The sequence below is a fragment of the Abramis brama genome (genome assembly GCF_963993115.1).
Source record: "Abramis brama genome assembly, chromosome: 1".
NCBI classification, from domain to species: domain Eukaryota; kingdom Metazoa; phylum Chordata; class Actinopteri; order Cypriniformes; family Leuciscidae; genus Abramis; species Abramis brama.
Window position 1 is genome coordinate 35,188,698 of NC_139963.1, and position 17,249 is coordinate 35,205,946.

Genomic DNA, 17,249 nt, shown 5'->3' on the forward strand with positions numbered 1-17,249 from the left:
TAGCTCAATGTAACTTAATTTGTATACCTAAATATGTTACCCTATTTTTAACAGTAATACCCTCAATTGAGGTAAGAGAGAGCAATTTTTAATAGATAGCAATTCACATTTATTAAAATTTAGATTTAATCCAGAGGCTTTAGAAAAGGACTGAAGAATACCCAAAGCCACTGGAATTTGTGAAGAATCATTCAAGAATAAAGCTGTATCGTCCGCAAATAGACTAATTTTTATTTTAGTGTTGCCAATTGTGATACCCTTTAAAGAACTGGCATTGATATGTATGCTAAGGAATTGTGTTGCAATTAGGGATAGGTAAGGGGAGACTGGACATCCTTGTCTAACTCGTTTTAAAAAGAATCTAGGTGAAGTACCATTACTTAGCTTAATTGTGCTGTTTCTGTTTATGTATAGCATTTGGACCATTCTGCATAAAAAGTCGCCAAAGCCTATTTTTCGAAGAGCCTGAAATAAAAATTCGTGTTCCAATGTGCTGAAGGCTTTGTAATAATCTAAAAAGAAAATGAAGCCATCATTGTCAATTCATTCTGAATAGTCTAACATATCTAACACTAGCCGTATATTATTAGAAAAGTGTCTTTTCTTTTCTGCATAAATCCTGACTGTGTTTCGTCAATTATAGAGTTCAAAACATATTTTAATCTTTTTGCTAGGACTGCAGCTATTATTTTATAATCATTATTTAATAGTGTAATTGGATGCCATTTGTCAATTAAGAGGGGATCTTTATTTAATTTTGGTATAAGAGTTATTAATCCTTGACTTAATGTGGCTGGAAGTAATACTTTTTCTATACTTTCCTCATATACCTTTAACAAGAATGGTGCAATACTGTGATTAAATAGCTTGTAAAACTCTGAGCTGAGTCCGTCTGTTCCGGGAGATTTGTTTTTAAACAGTTAATAGCTATCTCCTTCAATGTGATAGAGCAACTTTATATTTTAAAGATTCATTACACCCTAAAAAAGCATCATCAAATGTCCTCAAATCATACATTTCCTTAATTCTCCACATTCCATTCCTTTGTGGTTTTAAAACAAGATATCTTCCGCATTCTACCTAGGCAAATATTTTTATGTACTTCCTTATTGAGAGTTGTTAGAGGTGTGGCAATATGTGTTGTGGAAATTTCTGTGCCTTAATATGTTTATAGGTTGTCAATGTAGTTGTTACATCACTGTCCCTTTCTAATAAACAAGAAACAAGTGTTTGCGCGTGTGTGGGTGTGGGTGGTTTGATTCTACAAAAAATATCACAGAGCCTAATAAATAGGTAGCCTACTAGTATCTATTGAACAAGTACTAGTATCTATTTAATAGGTACTAGTATCTAATGAATAAGTACTAGTATCTAAAGAATAAGTACTAGTATCTATTTAATAGGTACTAGTATCTAATGACTTGGTACTAGTATTTATTGAATACATACTAGTATCTAGTAATAGGTACTAGTATTTAAAAAATAAGTACTAGTACCTAATGAATAACTACTAGTATCTAATAAATATGTACTAGTCACAATTGGAATACATACTAGTCAGAACTGAATAGTTGATATCTGAATGACAGATCCCCATAGAAGTCAATGGCAAAAAATAATAATTTGTTACTAGTAACAAAAGAATAATTACTAGTCACTATTGGAATAAGTAGTATCTAATGAATAAGTACTAGTATCTAATAAATATGTACTAGTATCTAATAAATATGTACTAGTATCTAATAAATAAGTACTATTATCTAATGAATAAGTACTAGTATCTAATAAATAAGTACTATTATCTAATGAATAAGTACTAGTATCTAATAAATATGTGCTAGTATCTAATAAATAAGTACTATTATCTAATGAATAAGTACTAGTATCTTTAAAAAGGTACTAGTACCTAAAGAATAAGCACTAGTATCTAAAAAATAGGCACTATTACCTAAAGAATAAGCACTAGTAGCTAATGAATAAGTACTAGTACTTAATGGAATAGATACTAGTATCTAAAAAATAAGTAATAGTAGCATGAAAATAGAGACTAGTCGGTTTAAATGATTAAATGTTAAAACGGCTTGCCATAAGGTGATAGAGTCCAAGTAACATGTAGAAAAGTACAATGAATTTTGCAACAAAAAATGCTGGTGTTGACATAAATACACTCTCTTTTCCTGTGACAGAAAAGGTAACATAAAAAGTGATCTAATACAAATCAGGATGCATCTAAAAAGGTGCAACAAAGTAGCCGTTTTAAAAGGGTGTAACAGCTAACAAAGAAGCTGTACTCAAAGTAACAGCTGTACTGAGGCCCAGTTTACACTAGTCTTAGCCAAGAACAAGTACATTAATAATTTGATTTAAACAGCAGCTATAATAAGGGTCTAACAGACTTCAGATGCTGCCTTCCATTAAGTAACAACAACACAGGTTAATACAACTGATAAGTAACCATTCTGACTTAATGTTTTTGCAAACTAGAATGAAAACAGAGGCTTTGGAGCCAGAGAAACAGGAATGGTTGAAGACATCAGCGCTGAAAATGTATGTCCTCAGTTTTCTCATCTGGAACGGTCTTTTTTTTTTAATCATCAATATGATCAATATGAGACTCAGATTCAGCTGGATCAAGAGAGAATTCTGGTTTTAAACACTCCATGCTGTTACATGCTTCACTCTCTCTCTTGATTCATTGGTTTGTGGTTCATCCTGTTTGTTTTCCATTGTTCTCCAGTGGCTTCTTTCCAGTGACATTTTCAAATTTCAAAATGCGTAGGTTTTAAGGGATATTCCAATATGTGTGTGTGTGTGTGTGTGTGTGTGTGTGTGTGTGTGTGTGTGTGTCTCTCTCTCTCTCTGTGTGTGTGTGTGTGTGCGCGTGCGTGCATGTGTGCGCGTGTGTGCATGCTGGTGGTCGGTCAGTAACCCACTTACCAACCAATATAAAAAAAGTTTTTACCTGTAAATATATATTATATTTTGTCTTATTTCATTGACTGATTTACATTTATGCATTTGGTAGACGCTTTTATCCAAAGTGACTTACATTGCATTTCAAGCTAGACATTTGTGTAGCTTGAAACAATGGATTTGTTTCCATTTTATTAAAAAAAATTTACTGTGACACAAAAGCAGTCGTTGTCAAGGAAGTTTTAATGACGTCATTTCATGGAAACACTGGCATGACAATGGCATGACATTTTTATTGATCTAAAAAAAGTTTAGTGTTTGTTTAGCTTGTGTTGTACAGTTTGAGAACGTGTTTGACCGGACAAACAGGTTTAATGTGGATCTGTGAGTGCGTGTGCATTCCATTATAACTAAAGATAAAGGTTTACAACCTTGTAAACCCACTTTAACACACTGAGCCACTTTACTTTTACTTGCAATGAATAAGTGGATTTCCAGAAGTATTGAGGTACAGAGATACAAACAGTACTTTCTTATTTGCTTATTTAAAAATCAGCTCTGTTTTCTGAAATGTGAAATCGAGATTCATTGTGTCAAATTAAACAATGCCCAAGACATGGTTCACCCAAAAATGATAATTCTGTCATCATTTACTCCCCCTCATGTCACTCCAAACTTCCAGAGGTGTACAATATAATTGTACTTAAGTTACAGATGTACATGTCACTGTCATGTTCGGTTTAGTTCCTGTTGTGCCTGTCTGAGTTCTTGCTAGTTTCTATGGTTAGCCATTAGTTAATCATTCTGTTCAGCTGTTCCCGTTTAGTCTTCCCTGATTTACTCTGTGTATGTTGAACCGTGGTGCGACTGCAGTGCGGTTCTTTTGAATAAGTGTGAACGCTGCCATCCATGTGGACCGAAACCACTGAAAAGATGGGTAACGAACAAAACATGTAAACGAACCAAAAACAGGAAGACGAGACCCTAAAAAGACCATATACGTCATAAAAGCCGACTAATCCGGTTGTGAACATATCCCTATGCCTTTAGGTTCGGTGATAAAAATGCCAATCTGAACGCTAAGCGGACCAGGACTAAATGTTTTTTTTTTTTTGCTCTGGAACAAACGAACCAAATCAATGAAGCAAACCAAACTACAAGTGAGAACACACCCTTACTCTCCCTGTTTAGTTCTACCAGAAAGACTCGGGAGAAATAATAATGTAACAAAGCATACATTTATTGACAGCCCAGCAAGCAATTATTTATTAAGTTCTTTGGCGTATAAAGTCCGTAGTGCATAATCCGAGGCGGATCTGCATTTCCTGCCTGAAGACGAAGGCAGGGGCGCATCCGACCCCCGGAAGGTATAGACAGGACCATCCTGGTGGTGGTGGGGAGGGTGGAGGTGATTGTTGCGTCAGCATCTGTGAACTCAAACATGTGTAAGTACCGGTCTTTTATACAGCATGAGGACATGGTTGGATAGATGTGAAGGTAATAAGTGACTTAGTAATTCAGTCTTCCTGGCAGAACTTATGCTGAAGCTTCATTTCAGTTATTTGTCCCGTCTCGTTAATGCTTTGTGGTTGTGTTATGCTTATATTCCAGTGATCTCCTGTGTGTTTACGTATTAGAGTTACTATTAAAGACTATTTTGTTTATCTCCTGCATCTTCATGTGATCTATACAGCCACCTCGTAAAAGTACAGATACTATGTAAAATGTACTCAATTAAACGTTTTGGTTACACTTTAACTTTACACTTTAATAGCAATCAAAAAAAAAAAAATTGAACTTTAAAACTATAAATAACTTTATATCATTTCAAGAAGAATAAAGATCCGTTTGTTATTTGGCATTTTGTGTTTATAGAACCTGTGCTGTGGTAAAATGATTCCTTGATCTTTTGGACTTTCTTATAAACATTTTCTAAGATGGATTATGAGGAAGTTGTTTTATTGTAGTTAATATTTTATTAATCCACACATGTAAAACATCTTCCGACAAAAATGAGGATTGGGACCCACTAGTAGACCATCATGATTCATTTAAAAAGTTGTCTTCAATCAGCTGAACAAATTCTTAAGCTTGAATGGATACTTTGACAATTTTCAATCTGGTTTCCGACCGCACCACAGCACAGAGACAGCGCTCATAAAGATAATAAACGATATTCGCTTAAATACTGATTCAGGCAAATTATCAGTGTTGGTACCACTCCACCTCAGTGCTGCATTAGACACTGTCGATCATAACATACTTCTTGACAGGCTGGAAAACTGGGGGGGCTTTCTGGGATAGTCCTAAAATGGTTCAGGTCATACTTAGATGGGAGAGGTTATTATGTGAGTATAGGAGACCATAAGTCTGAGTGGACATCCATGACATGCGGAGTCCCTCAAGGATCGATTCTTGTGCCACTCCTGTTCAACCTGTATATGCTCCCAATGAGCCAAATAATGAGAAAGAACCAAATTGCTTACCACAGCTATGCAGATGACACACAGATTTACTTAGCCCTATCGCCTAACGATTACAGCCCCATTGACTGTGCCAATGCATTGATGAAGTCAACAGTTGGATGTGTCAAAACTTTCTTCAGTTAAACAAAGACAAAACTGAAGTCATTGCGTTTGGAAACAAAGATGAAGTTCTCAAGGTGAACGCATACCTTCACTCTAGGGGTCAAACAACTAAACATCAAGTCAGGAATCTTGGTGTGACACTAGAGTCAGACCTTAGTTTCAGTAGTCATGTCAAAGCAATAACTAAATCAGCATACTATCATCTGAAAAATATTGCAAGAATTAGATGCTTTGTTTCCAGACAAGACTTAGAAAAACTTGTGCATGCTTTCATCACCAGCAGGGTGGATTATTGTAATGGACTCCTCACTGGCCTTCCCAAAAAGACCATAAGACAGTTGCAGCTCATACAGAACGCTGCCGCCAGAAAATATGAACATATCACACCAGTCCTCAGGTCTTTACACTGGCTCCCAGTTAAATTTAGGACTGATTTTAAAGTATTATTACTGGTATATCATTCAATGGCCTAGGACCTCAATACATTGCAGATATGCTCACTGAATATAATCCCAACAGATCACTCAGATCATTAGGATCATATCAGCTAGAAATACCAAGGGTTCACTCTAAGCATGGCGAGTCGGCTTTGAGCTATTATGCCAGTCGCAGCTGAACCAGCTTCCAGAAGAGATCAGATGTGCTCCTACTGTAGTCACTTTCAAATCCAGACTCAAAACACTTCTGTTTAGCTTACTGATTGAGCACTGTGCCACTGTTCGCCCGACTGTTTGTAATGTACTGTATTTTATTTTATTTTCTAAACTGTTTTAATTATTCTTATTTCTTTTTATTATTTTAATTTCTTCTATGTAAAGCACTTTGAATTGCCATTGTGTATGAAATGTGCTATATAAATAAACTGGCCTTGCCTTGCCTTCTCTTTCCACCCTGCTGTCCTCTTCCTCTCCTCATACACCAACTAATTTCTCATTTATCAATTCCATCTGTACTTCATCATCATCATCATCTTCTTCTTCTTCTCAGTCTTTCTCCATGATCCTCCTCATTGTTTCTTTGTGTCTCTTTGGGATTTCACAGATGATCATCTTTAAAGTATGCAAATTAGCAAATGGCATTTGTTGTGTGCATGACTAAGCCTGCAGATATCTGAAAAACAACCCTGGAAAACCTGTAAACAGTGGTTGGTGGTGTTTTTGGTGGTTGATTACTTAACCATAAAAATGAGAAACTACTATGAGCAAAAGCACTTAAACTCACATAAAGCCACATCTTCTAAATTTACTACTGAATTTATGCCTCCATTTCCCTCAGCGGTTAGCCGGTTGATGTTTGCTGTACGTGACTTGCCCTTTTGTTGAGGAAAAAGCTATAGCTATTCTATAATTAGACCATTTAATGAAAAATGAAGACCAGCTTACCAGTAATTCATCTTGTTCTTTGTTGCTTAATTTAATTGCCTTATTAGATGACCTTCATTTACTAGCTGTTTATGTTTCTTAAAGAAAAATGTAAGTTATAAGTTATTTATTTGTTAAGATCATATTGCTCTTGTTTTAAATCCGCCACTTTATGCAAAACCAGTTCATATTTCTTAAAACGTCCTACTTTTTGACTAATCAGCTTTCAAATAAACTTTTGGGAATCTTTTAGGAATCCTGTCTTGGTCATATGAACACACTGTCACTGGCAGAACAGGTTTTTTTTTTTTTTTGTTTTTTTTGGGGTTAAGCTATGAAACTGTTTGTTTTATAATGGTGCTTATAATTATTTGTTTCTTCTTTATTAGAATTACAGTATATTTTACAATAATATATATATCACAACATTATTTGTACAAACCTTGAAAATACTGTACATAAGGGAAGTTAATTTTGTTAAACAAGCTGCATTCCTACATTTGCAGATAACATTATTTTGTTAGAGAGTCAGTGCTAGAGAACGCAATTCCAAACAAGAAACTAAAATATTCTATACCTGATCATATTGTCTTTGACTTTTGGTTTATGTTATGGGTTTTAAATCATATCATGTCTATTTTAGTTCCTTATTTATTATCTATTTAATTTTTTACTTTTCAAGTAGTCTGCAATTTGGTTTACGACTGCATTACGCTGCATTGTGTTTGACACACCACTGTACAGTGTACAAATATACTGTTTCACAGTATTAAAATATATCCATAGATAGGAAAAGGGGTCATTGCAGGTCAAAAGGGGTCAGTCAGTCAAGTATACATACATTTTTGCATTGTTGACAGCATGCCATTTTATACAAATTTTCAAGTTTCAAAGGGGTTCTAAATAGAACCTTACGGATCTTGACTAAATTTTAAAGAACATTTTATGTCAAATATGGTTCTATAATGAGAAATGTCATAAATGATCATACTTTCATGTTTAACTTTTTTCTGGTTATAAAGTATGTTTATGAGCTGCTTAATTCATAAAATGTAATTACAATTAAAAATGAATTAAAACTAAACTCAATTAATTAATTCAACTAAAACCATCAAATGAATGATCCCATGATGAGAACCTCTAAAATGTTTTATATATGAAGTGACGGAACTCTTTCTGTATGAAAGCTTTTGAAAAAAAAAAAAAGAGTGTAGAATACCTCTTTACATCAAATGTGAAAAAGTTCTGCTATATGATTTATCTTTGTTTTAGATTTTTATCTTAGCTTTTTAAACAAACAATTCTAAATAAACATATGTAATGTGAGCTTAGAAAAATCCAGTTTGACTTGGTTCACTGAAACTGTTGCTGTCCTCACAGTAAACATCCACCCCAGTCCAGAGAGCTGTTTTACTCTCTCAGTGTATCAAGTGTTAATCATTGTAAGAGAGAAGAAAATATACATTTTTAGATTTAGGTTGGGAACACTGACACTTCTGTCACCCCATTATAATTAATTTCTGAAATAATCAGTCAAACAACCCTAAATTGTTTTTAATTATATGTTTGAAATAAAAATGTTAAATAAATAATGCAATGTTAAATAAAAAAAGGTATTGCCCTAAAAGATCAGTCAGTACATTCACTTTTTAACCAGAAAGTTAGCTTGCGGCTATTTCATCCTCGTTTTACCAGAAGAATGTATTTGTTCTTTCTTAGAAGAATTTTCCTTCACGGAAGAATGAGAGATGACTTAACAGATTTCTTGTAGGTCACTGAAGTATTACTTTAAGCTATTGCATCTCTGTAGCTTCACAGTAAACAGTACAATAAGTTAGCTTTTTAGTCAGTCATTTTACCATTGAAAGAAAACTTTAACTTGCCACTGTTACCGTGCGCTGCAAGCGAATCATTCTTTTTGAGAAGATTTAACTGACATATTTAGGACGTAAAATTATGCCATCAATTATAAATGTTTTTATTTCATATTTTCATTTTAAACTTATAAGAACACAATTCCAACACACTCGTGGCAATTTGTAACTTGGAGAACTGGTGATTTCATTCATACTTTTTTTTTTTTTTTATGTTGTACATTTACAACATTGTACATAACGTTTCCGTATGTATCACGTGGCACAAATTCATATGAAAAAAGTTTTAGTTTTAGAAACACTAAAATCACCTCATGCACCTACTCAACATTAAAAAGCCATCAGAAACAAAAATCTTATTTTAACACTTGTTTTTTTTTTTTTTTTTTTTTTACAGGTTTAGATTTCAGAGTTTGCACAGGTGACAATTACGCATGACTGAGAGACACCAACATGTCCCTTAATACACTTTCAGACATACCGGTTGGTTGCTCAATATGAAACTCGAATGAACAATGAAGGAGTGTACAGACGGAGAGAGGTGAAGGCGTTAAAATGTGCTGAGAGAGTATGTGGGTGTGCTGAAAACAGGTTAGCAGGGGTATTTAAGAGTAAGAGCAGGACTGCAGGTGTCCGTGCTGTCAGAGATGAAGATGAAGATGATCCACAAACTCAGTGTAGCATTTATCGCCTCTCTTCTAATGATAGGTAAAACCTTTTATTGGATAATTAATGCTTTAAGATACATAATAATTCATTTTGACTAACATAACTATTACTTACGTTTATGCAACTACGTTTTATATTGCATTTACACTTTTTGTCTCCACTGAAGTTATCTGTAACTGAACTCTGTTTCTTGTTTTCTAGGGTGTGATGCACAACTGGATGGTAACCAGTTTTTCAGCAATTTAAATTGCCAAATTCCATTAAAAATGTACCAATTGTTTAACTAAAATTTGTTTTCTTTACCTTGTCTTTTGTCAGTGTGTGGCAAAGCATCTCTCAACACAAAGATAGTGGGAGGACAGGATGCAGCGGCTGGCGCTTGGCCATGGCAGGTCAGCCTTCATAGGAGCGCACATTTCTGTGGTGGATCACTCATCAACAATCGATGGGTTCTGACTGCAGCGCACTGCTTTGATGAGTAATTATCATAAACCAACCCTTGTAATTAATAATAAAAAAAAATTTAATTAAATTGATGTGGCGAATGCTTAGTACTTCTTCTTCTACCATATTCCAGTACAACAACCGCTGGCCTAACTGTGTACCTGGGCCGACAGACACAGCAAGGAACAAATGCAAATGAGGTGTCCAGAACTGTCTCTAGAATCATAAAACACCCAAACTATGATAGTGACTCTGAAAATAACGACATCACTCTTCTGCAACTGGCTTCGCCTGTGAATTTTACTGACTTTATCAGTCCGGTCTGTCTGGCTTCCTCAAACAGTACGTTCTTCAACAAAACCTCCAGCTGGGTCACTGGATGGGGAGACACTAATACAGACAGTATGTATTTAATTTAACTAACCTCGATTACAGTCACAGCATACTGTACTACTGCAATAGTTGATGTATATTTTATCATTTTATGTGTTTCTCAGTTCCCCTGCCTTCAACAAAACCTCTACAGGAAGTGCAAGTGCCTATTGTTGGAAACAGGCAGTGTAAGTGTCTTTATGGTGTCTCAAAAATCACAGACAACATGATATGTGCTGGACTATTGGAAGGGGGCAAAGACTCCTGTCAGGTAACAACTCCCATTCTTATGTTTGTGTTACTTCATATAGTTTTAATGGGCTGCTAATATTCTACAAAGTGTATATAGTTATAATTAAGAATAAGTGAGGGGTCTCTAAACTAAAACTTTCAAATAAACTGATAATGTAAGGGTTGAACTTTGACTAATGTAAGGGTATTCAACCTAGTGAATCAAGCAGAAATGTAATATTTATACACAAACTAGTTATTCAGTTTAGCTTTATTCAGAATAAATAAATATAATTGCTAATGTGTGTACTGTAATGAAGAAGACGTGAGATTGTTTTATAGACCATAGGCCAAGGGCCCCCAAATAGTATGATCCCCTTCCGAAGGCAGCTATACATTTTTATTTTTTTCATAAAAGACACGTGAGCTGTGAGAAACACTGTGGTATAAAGGCAACATGTTGTTTGCTAAATTCAATAATTGTATTTTATACTGCTAGGTGAAATTAACTCATAACTGAAAATTGTGCTTTTCACAATTCTGGCAACTGAACAATGAAGAAGGTTACAGATGAACAGATAATGATGATTCCCCATTCCTAAAATATAAATACAGCTTTATATAGTTTAAAATATATATATATAGTTAAAATATTATCTGGAAAATATTAACTTTAACTTTTTACTTCCATTTTGTCTTCCAAATCTTTTTTCCCCTCATATTTTTTTATGGACCCCCTAGAATCTTCTTTATTTTATTTATTTTAAACCCCTGGTATAGACATACATGTGTGTGGTCATGTTGTAGTTTTCATGTGACAAGTCTTCCAACCATAACAGTATAATTTTCAATGATGAGTGTTGATCGTCCATAAAAAGAGAAGCACTAAAATCTTCAGGACATTTCCTAACATAAGTTTAACTTGATGCTTTTAATGCAATCACAAGGAAGTCATCTTCCCATTATTCATTCATATTATAAATTACAGCTGTGAACTACAACTGGTGTAGATGTGGTGTACTGGTGTACTTGGCATGTCACTAACCTGTTCTTCATCCTACAGGGTGACTCTGGTGGTCCTATGGTCAGCAAGCAGGGTTCGGTCTGGATCCAGTCTGGAATTGTGAGTTTTGGCAATGGTTGTGCTTTGCGCAATTTGCCTGGTGTGTATGCCAGAGTGTCTATGTACCAGAACTGGATCAATGAGCAAATCACCACCAACCAGCCAGGCTTCATTACGTTCACCTCCAGTGGTACTGACGGTGACCTGAGCATCAGCTGTGCTGGTGTGCCTGCCATCCCGACAACTACTGCCCCTACAACTACACCTGTCCCACGTAAGGTTCCTTCAAGTTATAAGATCCTGAAAAAAACATGCATACATTGTTCACTTGGTAACTTGTCCAAGGACTTTTGTGCATTAAATTCATTCTTTTTACTTTAGTTTTTTACTAAATTGTGGAATGGTCTTCATCTATCCCCAAGACTAATATCCACAGAGTCTGTTTTTAAATCTAAGTTAAAAAACTACCTCTTTTCACAGGCTTACAACTCTACTTGAATGTTGAATTTTCAAATTGGTGTGTCCGATGTAAACTCCCTTTATCATTTGTTTTGGGGTTTTTTTTTTTTTTTAGATATATAAATTAACTATATTTGGTGCACTATAAATTAATAGTACTTGAAACAGAGTAGAGGCTTGGACCCGGAGACGGTGTTTGTGATGTATTACACTGGATAGCTCCTCATTTTTTGTCTGGAGCCCTTCTTGTTCTTAAGTTACTTATCTGTCAGCTGATCATTGAGTTTTGGTAAAAGCCAAAACAGAACTTGAAAGACTTGACTATTCAAACAATGGTCAGAAAGCCTGTTAATTCTCCCAGTGCACTACATAGCTTTCATGAGATATGCTCTCTGCTAATGGACCGTAACTGTGTAGACTAAGCATAACAAATGCCGTCATTATGTTTTGTTGCTGTTGTTGCTCTTTGAGGCAGCCATATGAAAGTTTAAAAGAAAACAAATCAAAGAAACATTTGACTGATAAAACCTGGCGTTCATTGTCTTTCTCTCTGTTCCTGTAGCTGTAGTGTGTGGAAGTGCCAGTCTTAACACCCGTGTAGGAGGAAACAGCTCCCTTGTGTCTCCAGGCATATGGCCATGGATGGCCAGTCTGCAGTTTAACGGAAGTCACGTTTGTGGAGGAACGCTGATTGCTGAACAGTTTGTCATGAGCTCTGCCAGCTGTTTTACCAGGTAATGGCACTTAAATATGAAAAAAGGACATTTGATTAGAGAAATCAGAGTGATTTGATTCAATGGAGTTCTTTTTTTGTCCAGCTCCAACAATGCCTCCGATTGGACCGTGATCCTGGGCCGTCTAAATCAGAACGGCTCCAACCCCAATGAGGTCTCTATAAAAGTGGCGAATCTCACCATCAGCAATGCCACAGGCGACAACATTGCAGTCTTGCAGCTGGCCGTTAAACCAAAACTTACAAATTTCATTCAGCCTATATGTGTGGACTTGGGAGGTAATACCTTCAGCGCTAATACTCAATGCTGGGTGGCAGGATGGAGCTCAGGAGCTGGAGGAGGTGTGTTTTGTGTGTGTGTGGTTTGGGTAAATGTTATGGGGATAAAATGTTGCCACAAAGAAATTTTTTGGTCCCCATGAGGAAAACTGCTTATAAATCATACTAAGTGATGTTTTTTGAAAATGTAAAAATGCAAGTATAAAACTCATTATGTCTATGGAAAGTTCCCATAATACATGGAAAGCCTGATGTGTGCATGTCCTGCTAAACCCTACTTTATGGGGGCAAAATTTCCCCACAAGGATGGCAATATCTGAAATCCTTGTCCTTGTGGGGACATTGTTTTGTCCTCATGAGGAAAACAGCTTATAAATAATAAGTGATGTTTTCTGGAATGGATAGGTTTAGAGTGTGTGTGTGTGTGTGTGTGTGTGTGTGTGTGTGTGTGAATGCTTTGAAACATCACTAACTGCTAAAATTAGATTATTAGAATGTTTATCCTTTTTCCATGTTTTCCAAATTTCAAGCTGTTTTCCTTCCTTTATAGTGAATCAAACTCTTCAGGAATTCAAGGCCTCTATTGTGGATTGTGGAAACTCAAGCAACAGTATTTGCACAAGTTCTTTGAACTTACAGCAGGCAAGTTAATTCTGTTTAAAACAGGAAGGAAATATAATATATTAACAGTTTACAATAAGTTTTAGTTTATTATCATTTAATGAATTTGGTAACTTAAAGTTAGATTAATGTTAAATTCTATATATATTAATACATTTCAAGTTGTATTAACATTAGTTAATGAATTATGAACAAACATTAATTAACAATGAACATTGTACATTCACTGAAAAAAATGATTCATTGACTAGTTGAATTTACTAAAATAAATTGTTAATTGGATCCACATAATTGATTTTAGCTACATTTAAACAAATGCATTACGTTGAACTAAGTTCAGCTTAATGCATTTGTTTAAATGTAGCTAAAATCAATTGCGTGGAACCACTTACGATAATTTTTTTTTGTAAATTCAATGATTTCAGTAAATTCATTGAATTTTCTAAATGTTTTTATCGTAAGTGGTTCCACGCAAATGATTTTAGCTACATTTAAACAAATGCATCAAGTTGAACTTAGTTCAACATAATGCATTTGTTTAAATGTAGCTAAAATGAATTATGTGGAACCAATTAACATAATTTTTTTTAGTAAATTCAACTAAGTCAATAAATCATTTTTTTCAGTGTTCTAAATTAACATTAACAAATGCTAAAACAAAAATTGTGGTTCATTGTTAGTTTGTGATGCCTATTTCATTAACTTATTTCAATAAAACTAACCAGGGCTGCATTTATTTTTTATTTTTTAAATATATTTTAAAATGTAACTTATTCCTGGATGTCAAAGCTGAATTTTCAGCATCATTACTCCAGTCTTCAGTGTCACATGATCCTTCAGAAATCATTCCAATATGATAATTTGATGCTCAAGAAACATTTCTTATTATTATGTTGAAAACAGTTGTGCTGCTTAATATATTTGTGGAAACTGTGATACATTTCTTTCAGGATTATTTGATGAATAGAAAGTTCAAAACAACAACATTTATTTGAAATAGATTTTTTTATTATTATTATAAATGTCTTGAATTTACTGAATAGAAGTTTATTTATGTTAAATCTTACTGACTAAACTTTTGAACAGTAGTTTATGTTCCAACTGTATGAAAACGAAAAATTTTCATATACCAGCTTATTTTTAGGAGAAAAAAAAGAGTATTATCGCCGGTCTGCAAAGATGTGTGACAAACAGTTTTTGTAAATTTTGTAACATTCAGTAAAGATTCCCCCCTCTCTCTCTCTCAGGGTGATCAAGGGGGTCCGCTGATGTGTAAGCAGGGTCTGTCATGGATCCATGCTGCTGTTTTGACCTTACAGACGAGCATCTCAAACAGCAGCTCTAAGACGAGCTCCAGCAACAGCACTGCATCATCCCGCGCTCTCCTTCAAGGTGTCCAGGCCTTTACTAAAACCTCCAGCTTTTCATCATTCCTGACATCTGTGGTGGGCGCTTTCCCTCCAAAAGTCACAAGCCCCACAAGTGCACCTACAAACAGCACCAACTCAACCCAGCCTACCTCTAATGGGTCACAAATATCTTCTTCCTTCTCCTTTACCCTTTCTGTCCTGTTCCTCCCACTTGCAGCTTTCCAAATCTTTCTTCAAGGCATCAATTGAGTCTTTTGAGTAGAAGTGGCCACTTTTCATTAACTATGAACCTGACTGTAAATTTTCAGTGTGTTCCATATGACCCGTTATATAATCAGACAGCATCAAAAGCTTTTGTGGAGCACATAATTCATTTTTACTTCTAAATGTGAACTCTTAAGATCTCTATTATCTCACACCAAGCTGTAGCCTGTTGTTCTTACACTACAATTACATTGTATGATTTTCTCTGGCAGTACTTTAAAACAGGTGCATAATAATTTGTGTAAGCAGGCGGTTTACATATATTTGCAATGTAGCAGATGCAACATGTACTGTAGTTGTTATTCAGCATGGCACTTTATGGAAATGTCCCAATTTGAGTGGTTCACTCCTAATACTGACTATAACGTATCTTAACTAGCAAATACCTCAAGCTGTACCACAGTTGGGATATTATATTAATGTTTGCAAATATAATTTTTCACAAAATTTTTTGGAAGAATGTTTAAACTATACATTTTTTTTTTTTTTTTTTTGTACAACCTTTTATCTATTTTCTGTTTGTTTTTCTATGAAAAGTTCTATGATTTCATATGAAGGAAGTAACTTTTCAATGCACTGTTTAAATGTGAAAAGTGAATCATGTATTTTTAGGTTGTAAAAATTAAATTAAAATGACAAATTAAGCTGGAAAACAAAAAAGTTGTTTGTGCATTTATTTGAAGCATCCTGTTATTGCTGCTGTAAACGTGAGCCTGTGAAGTTTACCAGCTACTGAATACTTTGTGCATCTCACAAAACCTGTATTTTCACCTTCCCAGGCAAACATTAAAGGTCACTTTGTTCCTGTTTATAAGTGTTATACTTTTAGATGATTTCATTATGAAAGTTTTCACAAATAGAAATTCAATAGAACAAACAGTTGAAAATGCATTATTTGGCATGGCCAAAGATAATAAGCAGTTTAATGGTCACCTTTTTAAAAAACTAGTGCAAAATGCCCGTGCAAAATCAGTTTTTTGTGTGTTTTTAGTAATTGTTGGTTTGGTGTGTTTGAGTGCTCATTGTTACAATTGCACAGCAAAAGTTCAGTGACATTTTTTATTTTTATGGTAGAAAGCACACAGTGAACTCTGAGAAAACGCTATGCTTGAGCAAACAGTTTGTGAATAGGCTACTACAAATGATGCCCATGAAAGAGACTGTGGTTAGAGACTATTGAATAGGATATGTTTAGTTGGTGAATAGCATAGGCTACTATTACACAGTAGCAATCAGAGCCGGACAGTAACGGAGTACATTTACTTGAGTACAGTACTTAAGTACAATTTTGAGGGATCTGTACTTTACTCAAGTATCATTTTTTGGGAGTACTCATGACTTTACTCAAGTACATTTGAGAGGCAAATATTGTACTCTTTACTCCACTACATTTCTATCCATAACTGTGAGTACCCGTTACTTCTAAAAAAAAAAAAAAAAAAAGGAAAAATGAAACATCTCGGAAACCCTCAATTTGTTGTTTCCCTCTCAAATGTGATTGGATTGTGCAGGCGCCACTGATTGGGACAGCCTATCAGCAATCACCTTCAGCTTTCCGCCAAAGTCAACTCCATGGTCAGATTTAGATAAGAGACGAAACCATGGACGAAACAATGGATGAAGACGCAGCAGGTCCATCCCAGGAATGTGCCAACCCGTGGCCCCACCTCGCCAGACTATTTCAATTTTCTGAACAAGTTAATGATAGTTTTCGCTTCAAGTGTTTGCTGTGTTTACCAATGTAAGCACTGTGGCAGTAGTAATGCAATATTTAGAAAATGTAGCCTACTCTTGTACTCTTGATACTCAAGTACTTTTAAAAACAAGTACTTCAGTACTTTTACTTAAGTATACATCTGACTGTAGTACTTTTACTTGTACTTTTAGCAAGGGGTATCTGTACTTTTACTCAAGTAATGAAGCTGTGTACTCTGTCCGCCTCTGGTAGCGATAACGTTAAGCGCACCAGAATGAAATATAATATTCAGAAGTAAACAGCATAACTGAC

At 35.0% G+C, this 17,249-nt stretch overlaps 1 protein-coding gene across 1 annotated transcript; it reads left to right on the plus strand.

Annotated features, from left to right (window-relative positions):
• The first annotated feature begins 9,173 nt into the window (after window positions 1-9,173).
• Window positions 9,174-15,722, plus strand: LOC311065697 (polyserase-2-like). The gene is made up of 10 exons (XM_084086377.1): window positions 9,174-9,444; window positions 9,607-9,627; window positions 9,724-9,883; window positions 9,983-10,251; window positions 10,347-10,492; window positions 11,516-11,789; window positions 12,537-12,708; window positions 12,793-13,049; window positions 13,537-13,628; window positions 14,855-15,722. Exons 1-10 carry the CDS (start codon window positions 9,384-9,386, stop codon window positions 15,224-15,226), a joined length of 1,824 nt encoding a protein of 607 aa, XP_083942503.1. The 5' UTR covers window positions 9,174-9,383; the 3' UTR covers window positions 15,227-15,722.
• The last annotated feature ends 1,527 nt before the right edge of the window (window positions 15,723-17,249 follow it).